This window comes from Crocodylus siamensis, chromosome 4, assembly GCF_052110815.1.
Source record: "Crocodylus siamensis isolate JL-2025a chromosome 4, ASM5211081v1, whole genome shotgun sequence".
In the NCBI taxonomy this organism is placed as follows: domain Eukaryota; kingdom Metazoa; phylum Chordata; order Crocodylia; family Crocodylidae; genus Crocodylus; species Crocodylus siamensis.
The window spans coordinates 126,830,298-126,837,846 of NC_143398.1; the positions used below are offsets into that span (position 1 = coordinate 126,830,298).

General features: G+C 45.1%; 1 protein-coding gene across 2 annotated transcripts; it reads right to left on the minus strand.

The window, feature by feature from the left end:
• Positions 1-99: 99 nt before the first annotated feature.
• On the minus strand, positions 100-4,424 carry MCAT (malonyl-CoA-acyl carrier protein transacylase). 2 transcript variants are annotated; one of them, XM_090043734.1, is made up of 5 exons: positions 4,126-4,424; positions 3,925-4,023; positions 3,282-3,369; positions 2,349-2,566; positions 100-2,048 (listed from the first exon to the last, which is right to left on the minus strand). In XM_090043734.1, the coding sequence occupies exons 1-5, from the start codon at positions 4,327-4,329 to the stop codon at positions 1,626-1,628; spliced, it is 1,032 nt and encodes a 343-aa protein (XP_089899860.1). In that variant the 5' UTR covers positions 4,330-4,424; the 3' UTR covers positions 100-1,625. The 2 variants fall into 2 exon arrangements, with proteins under 2 accessions (XP_089899860.1, XP_089899859.1); XM_090043733.1 differs by having other exon boundaries at positions 3,925-4,424.
• Positions 4,425-7,549: the final 3,125 nt, after the last annotated feature.

The window sequence follows — 7,549 nt, forward strand, 5'->3', positions numbered from 1 at the left end:
TATTTTTAATACGCTGTCCTTAATGAAACCACAAGTATCTGAACAGTAAGTTAGACATTAAAATGACACGTCTACAATAGCCAAAGATAAAAACAGATGGAGCCTTGCTTTGTGCTTTATTATAGCGAATGTTTATGCAAGCCAAAAGTGGAATTTGAACCAAGAGGTTCTGGCAGATTCAGTAGTTTCAAACCATATAAAAACTGTTAATAGCAACTTATTCCAATAATTAATCATTGTGGGTCAACCACTTCTTATTCATACTACCTTTCATAAGTGATAACTGTAAGCATATACCATTGGAATTTAGTCTTCATTTAGCCTCTTTGATAGACTTGTATCAGCATTTTATTTTTTTAATAAATATGTTCTAAGCATTTGAAATATATCCATATTTGCATATACTGTAAATAGAAGTGTATCAAGGAATCAAAAGGAAGGACTGCACACAAAATCTTCAGCTCCATCTCTTGAATATGCAGATTATATGACCCTTAGTTACATGATAATATGCTACTTCCCCAATAAAATGCCTTATACAATTTCCTACAACCTTAGCATTCATCTTGTACCTGTTGCATGAATAAGGCAAGAATTCATTCTCTGTATTGTATATGGCCATTGTATAAAGCCATTGTATATGGCTTTCACAGTCTAACTGAAGGCAGGGTAGATTTGCATCTTATAGACTAACCAACATAAAGCAAGCTGGTAACACTTCCATTAAAATACACACAATAGTTTAGGAGTATGTACAGATATTCAGGGAGGCTGGTGGGGGGCTTAGGTTGAGTTATAAATGACCACCCAAGGAGGGTTTGGCAGGATCAGGAGAGGCTCATGGGGTCTGCGGGGGGCTTGGGGGAATGAAGGCGTTCTCTTCATCCCCAGGGGCCAAGGGCTGTTTTTAGCACCCCCATGTCCCCCCTATTCCCAGACAAATCACCGTACCTGTAGCATTAAAATTATTCAGGAATATAGTTTTATAAATAATTTATATTTATAATGCAACCTTAAACGTTTATTTGTAATAATATGTTCTACTTTACGCAACCCCAGTAGTAAGCTTTGAGTACAAAAGCAACATTAAGAAAAAGTCTGTGGATACCTATTCCACTGATTAGTCATCTTTTTAAGACAGGAGAAAGCAGTGACAAAGTCATTACAATTGAGTGGCTTATCTAAAAGAATTCCTGATCATGGTAAACAGAGGTCCACATGAAAGAAACACAGTCAAAGGCTTTCATTCTGCAAGATCTTCCATGTAAAAACCCTTCTGTGTATGCACAAAGGTCAACTGACTTCAACAACTTCACATGGGCAAAAGGGGCTGCTAGTAGGAGTGGAGGAAAATCTAAGAGCAAACAGCATCTTTGATAGCATCCTCACACTGACAACAGGCTGAACAGTTGAACCTTTGCAGCAGTTCTTCTCTGTAAAGTATGAGGTGCATTAAAGAAGCAATATCATGGAAAATCATTTTGTATCAAAAAAACTCAGAGCTGTACTTTTCTGGGGATAAAACAGAGATGCCTCTAATCTCAAGGAGCTCTCTTTCAGGGGCAAACAAATCATTTAAAATTAAGCAGAAAAAACAACAATTATATGGATTTTTCAAAATATAGTCATGCCTCCTCTACTTCCTCATCTTCTGATACTTCAATATGTTTATAGGCTCTCCAAGCCTTTAAATTGCAGTTTCTGAGCATTGTTCCTAGTTGTTTCCCAGGCCCCACTTCATATGTAAAAGGAAACTCCGTTCTCTTTGTTCTTTCATATATTTCATGCATAGTCTGTTCCCATTTCACAGGTGAAACAAGCTGCTTTACTAACAGATGTTTAATGCATTTTGAATGTATGTATTTTTTGCCATCAACGTTTGAATAGACATTTATGAGTGGTTTCCGAATCTCAACTGATTTGAGAACTTTTGCCAAGGGCTCTATGGCTGATTCCATAAGTCTTGTGTGAAAAGCTCCACTGACTGGCAGCATTTTTGTACGTGCAAAATAATATTTTCGGGAGTTCTCTTCTAAAAACTTCAAGGCCTGTAAGAAAAACAGCTGTGTTCATTTGGCTCTCACCATTTAGAGAGAAAAGAAAGTTTATGCTTAGATCTGACAGATGCACTAAACCCCCACTCATCCTTCACATGAGGTTTGATTTAAGATACTTAGAAGAGAGCACTTTCCTCACAGTATTTCATGATTATCCATGAACCACAGAAACCTAAATACAATATTCCATCTGGCCCAATTGGGGAAAATGTTGTTTTTTCCCTTCCATGGAACAATTGAGTAGTTACTCATTATTAAATGTACATGTAGACATTGACTTTAAAGAAATACCTGTAAATGACCTGCAATAACTCTGCTATCTGGAAACAGGTAATTTGCAACTTCACAAACAGGATCTTCTACACCCAATGATCTACAGTGTTCACGAGCTTCTATGCAGGCAACCTTAAAATCTGACTTGGGTTGCCCAATAATTGATAACATCCCACTTGGGACTGCTTCCGATGCCTGTTGCATTGCTTCAGCACGCACTTTCACTGCATACAAGGCTAGAGAGAGAACATAAATTCTTACTTTAGCTTAAGTCTCAAAGAAGTATGTTCAGACACAGGGAAATATGTTTATTACTCAAGTTATTAGCACCTTTTGCACAAAAACCTTAAATAAGGAAAACTGTAGAAAACCTTTCAAATATACTTGAAAGGATATTAAAGAAATCCTTAAGGATATTAAGGAAGGAAGGATATTAAGGACACACAAATTATTATACCATAATATATATCCTCGTCTTCCTTTTACAGCAATCCAATGTTGAATGCATGATGCTATTTAAGTTAAAATACTTTAGATCTCTTATATTTGATTCAGTGGTCATATATTCTCCTAAAATCTGGTAGTTTGGAATCCTTAAAATGCCAAAAACAAATGTGAGGAAAAAATAACAAACAGATCAAACATTATAAGCACAAAAACTTAATTTTCGCAAGTAATTATTTTCAAGAGTTCCTTACAAAACAGTCGACCTGCAATTTATTCAAATTTAACTATCTGTTTAAATACTAGGCAATCCTTTCTGCATTAAGCAAATTGTACAGAAAACAGATTTAGCAAAATATATTTCAAAGGCAAGGACAAAAAGCAGCAGGGAAAAATGCTGTCACCAAAGGAATGGCTTCCAAACTATGCCATGTGCACTCACACATGGAAATAAAGGAAACCGCTCTAAATCCCATTCCCATGAGGTGAGAAAAATACTCCTCACACCTTCTTCAAAGTCTAAGGCTCCAGCAAACACCAGGGCAGCAAACTCGCCCACGCTGAACCCAGCCGCAGCAACACAATTCTCTATCACCTGTGGAAACAAAGCAAACACAAAGTAGCCTGTTAAAGCAACACTTGAGGTGCGCGCACAGGTGGGTGGAGGTGGGATCCACAGCCTGAATTTCTGGAAGACCCTTTATCTTGGAGAGTGCCACTGAAACGCTTCAGGCCTGATTTCCAAGGTGGGTGACACAAGATCATAGAAGGTCACATCTAGTCCAACCCCCTGCTCAAAGCAGGGCCATCCCCAACTAGATCTGTCTAGTTGGATCTTAAAACCCCCCAAAGACACAGAGTCCACAACCTCTCTAGGTAACCTGTTCCACTGTTTTACTATCCTTCTAGTGAGAAAATCCTTCCTAATATCTAACCTAAACTTCCCTTGCTGCAACTTGAAGCCATTGCTCCTCAGTCTGTCATCTGTCACCACTGAAATCAGTCCAGTTCCATCCTCTTTCCAAACCCCCTTCAGGTAGTTGAAAGCTGCTATTAAATCCTCCCACAGCCTTTTGGTCTCCAGACTAAATCAACCCCCTTCCCTCAGCTCCAGACCAGGGGGCAGGAGATGCCCCCCACCCCCACGCACATCAGGCCACTGGTGGCTGAGCTTCTCCACGGCAGCCAGGGAGGACACGAAGACAGCAGGCTGGCAGTGCACTGTGCGATCCAGCTCCGTCTGCGGCCCCTGCAGGCAGAGCGATAGCAGGTCGTAGCCTAGCACCTCGCGGGCCCTGGCAAACAGGCCCCGCGCACTGAGGGAACGCAGCAGGCCCCGGCCCATCCCCACCCGCTGGCTGCCTTGGCCCGGGAACAGCAGCACGGAGGTGGCGCCCGGGCGCCGCCGCCGCGCCGCCGCCGCCTCCGCGCCCGTGTCCTGGCCCGCCACCGAGCTCTGCAGCAAGTCGCTCAGGCTGCCCGGTGGCGGCCGCCCCTCGCCGGGCCGCAGCACACTGCAGCTAGCCCGTCGCCATGCCGCCGTCCAGCTGCACATGGCGGTACCAAGGCCTACGCGGACTCGCGCTGCTCCAGCAACTGCCGGGCCTAGGAGCCCGCACGAGGAATCCGCGCTGCACTTCAGAGAAAAGACCCCACCCTTCCGCTGCGGACACAGGAAGCGAGAGAAAGGTTCCGCCCTCGCCATAGCCTGCGAACGGTCTGCGGCATGGGTAGGGCTCTGTGATGTCAGATCCTGCGTCATCGGTTGCCGTACAAGAGAGTAAAAGGGCTCAAAAGCCAGGATTCGGAGGTGTTGGATAATTATCGTGCAAGGGTTGAAATGATAGTATAAATGCAACAATTATCATACAAGGGTTTAAATTATTGTATAAATACAATAACTATCGTATAAAGGTTGAAATGATCGTATAAATGCAATAATTATTGTACATGTGGCAACACCGCAGCCCTTGCTGAATCTAGTGAAGAACTTTGATGACGTAGAAGCTGATGTCACAGGGGATGAATGCCTTGTTGTGTGGTGCAGGACTCTCCTCATGAGAGTAAAAGGGTTCAAAAGCCAGGATTCAGGGGTGTTGGTTGTAGTCATGTTGATCTAAGGACATAGCAGATTTACCCAAAGAACCTCATCTGCCTATCTTTTATTAGACGGGGGGTAAGCAATGTTTTTTGGCCAGAGTGCTGAAAAAATCACAATGTCTACCTTGGAAGGTGCTGGAGTGCTGGCATGCCAGAAAAACAAAATGAGGGCAGGGGGTACATGGCAGGATGCACAGCATATTAGTATAATCAATAATCATAAATGTTGCCTTTTCTTGTTAAATACCAGATTTTAAAAAAATTGTAAACCTGGTGACAATAAATAAAACTTCAGTGTGCTACCACTCCAGGTCACACACCCTGCACTCCCAGCTCTGCTGCCTTCCCCTCTGGAACACAGCACATGTAACCCGGAGCAGCAGTACACACAAGGGCTACACAGGGAAGCTGCCTGCCACTGCACGGTCCACACTGCCCTGGTCACACTTCCCCTGTGTTCATGGAGGCAGTGTGAGCAGCAGCACAGCGTTGTGCCCCTCGCAGCTGCCCCCACCTGCAGGGGAAGTGTGGCCAGAGCAACAGGCAGCTTTCATGCACCTCCCCAGTGCCTGCCATGCCAGGTTCCACACACTGCTCTGCAGAGGCAGTGGGGGAGGGCAGCATGGTGGGGAGCATCGCCAGCACCTGCTGCCTGCCCTGGGCTGGGGCAGGTCCGGGGAGGCAGCAGATGTTTGCAGTCTCCCGGCTGCAGCTGGCCCAGGGTCTGGGTAGCTGCTGCCAGCCATGGATCCTGAGCCGCTTGCAGCAGGGCCTGCATCCTCCTAGCTGCCTGTTGGGAGCAACCCAGGCCCCATGGCTATCGTAGCTATCCAGAACCTGGCAGGTTGCAGCCAGGAGGCTACAAACAGCTTCTGCCTCCCTGCCCTGGTCCTGGCTGTCTCCCGCCCTGGGCTTCAGGAAGGTAGCAGGTGCTGGCACTGCGCCAGTGGGCCAGGGCAGGGAGGCAACAGCTGTTTGTAGCCTCCCGATTGCAGCGGGCTCTGAGGTAGCTGCTGCCAGCCATGATGCCTGGGTTGCTTACAGCAGGGCTTGCAGCCTCCCAGCCACCTGACTGGCACCAGCTGCCTAGAGCCCAGGCTGGCAGTCGAGTGCCAAGCAAAATGGCCTCACGTGGCATGCTTGGTATGCGTGCCGGGGTTGCTGACCCCTGTATTAGATCAACTCTCGTAGTTGGGAAAATTCTTCTTTGCAATTTTTTAGCTGACAAAGAGTGTTTGTACCCAAAAGCTTGTAAAGAAAATGTTTTCCAACCATTTTAGTTGGTCTAATACAAATTAGTGGATTTACCCAAAGAACCTTGTCTGCCCAAAACCTATGATAATTTTTGAGGCAGCTAATTGATGCTAAACCTAAGTCACTCTCAGAGAGCCTTAACTAACTTTTGGGTTTGGTTTGGTTTTGTACTGTTTTGTTTTTGAAAATTTTTTGTGTTCCAAGCCAGACTATCCAGATCAATTCTGAATCCTTTTGATTGACAAAAACTCAATTATTCAAACACCATATGTGGCACTGCAACTGGCAAGTATACTCCGCCCCAGACTTTTCAGCCTGGGGCTTCAGATACTTCCAAATCCATGAGCAGGCATCCTACATGCAGGCCCAAGCACAGAGGCTTGGGGTTCAGATGCCCCTGAGTCTTGCTTGCCCTCAGACAACAGCCGCAGGAGCAATCTAGGGAGGAGTCCCCCCATTTCCATAAAGTTGGCGTGTAGCTGACTAGTAGGAAGCTAATTACAAGACTCATAGGGCATCCTGTCTGCAGTGTATTTGAGCAGGGGTGCACCCTCCACTACACAATGCCATTTAAAGCCATCTTGGCTCAGGTACCAGGCAAGAGCAACGACTACTGACGACACTTGATCTTAGCCCACAAGAGGCTGAGAAACTGAGTTTTTGGTTTGCTGTGAGTACTATCTTATGACCACTTGCCTCAAAATAAATAAATGCTTCCACTTTGATGACCCAGTTTTCACTCACTCACTAGCAAGTTAAAGTGGGCAACGTAAGTAAATAAGTCATGTTTACATAGTTATTGGAATGATTATTTGCAGTGTACAGTAGTTTTTCAGCAAATACAATAATTTTGAGCTTCCAATAAGATAATTTTATATTTAAGAACTGGCAACACTGAAGAGCTGCTTCAAAGGCAGCTTCTAGTGCAGTGCCTGGAAGAAACCCATACAGAAGAAGTGTGGGACTAAGGCTGTAGGGCAGTGCTTCCCAAACTTTTCCTCAGCATGACCCCATTTCTGGCTCCATTTCCTCAGCTTGGCCCCTCACTCCCAACCCACAGCCCCACACCGCAACCCCATCTGCTGATGTTGTGATCCTATTTGGGGTCACAACCCACAGTTTGGGAACCACTGTTGTAGAGTATGGTTCCAGGGGTGGAGGTAGGAGCCTCATATGTTAAATGTGTGTATTTTCAGGACTGATTCTTGCTAGCCCTGCATGGATATCCTGGTACTGTGAGGTCCTGATACTGGGATGCTTCTTATTCTTGCTCTTTGACCCGTTGCCCTGTGACCCGAATCCCCAATACCCCATATATAAAATTTGGAAGCCCCCAGTTATCTCATTGTGTGTTGCAGGGTACAGCATCACTCGGGACCTACTACACTTCTATCTTGGCTGCATAAGAAATTTTGTCCAAA

Excerpts from the sequence above, each read along its gene's own strand:
- MCAT (XM_090043733.1), bottom strand. The coding sequence starts at position 4,329 with ATGTGCAGCTGGACGGCGGCATGGCGACGGGCTAGCTGCAGTGTGCTG. Across the intron at positions 2,567-3,281 it reads AGCCTTAGACTTTGAAGAAG|CCTTGTATGCAGTGAAAGTG; the intron begins GTGTGAGGAGTA and ends TTCTCTCTCTAG. Across the intron at positions 2,049-2,348 it reads TTATTGCAGGTCATTTACAG|GCCTTGAAGTTTTTAGAAGA; the intron begins GTATTTCTTTAA and ends TTTTTCTTACAG.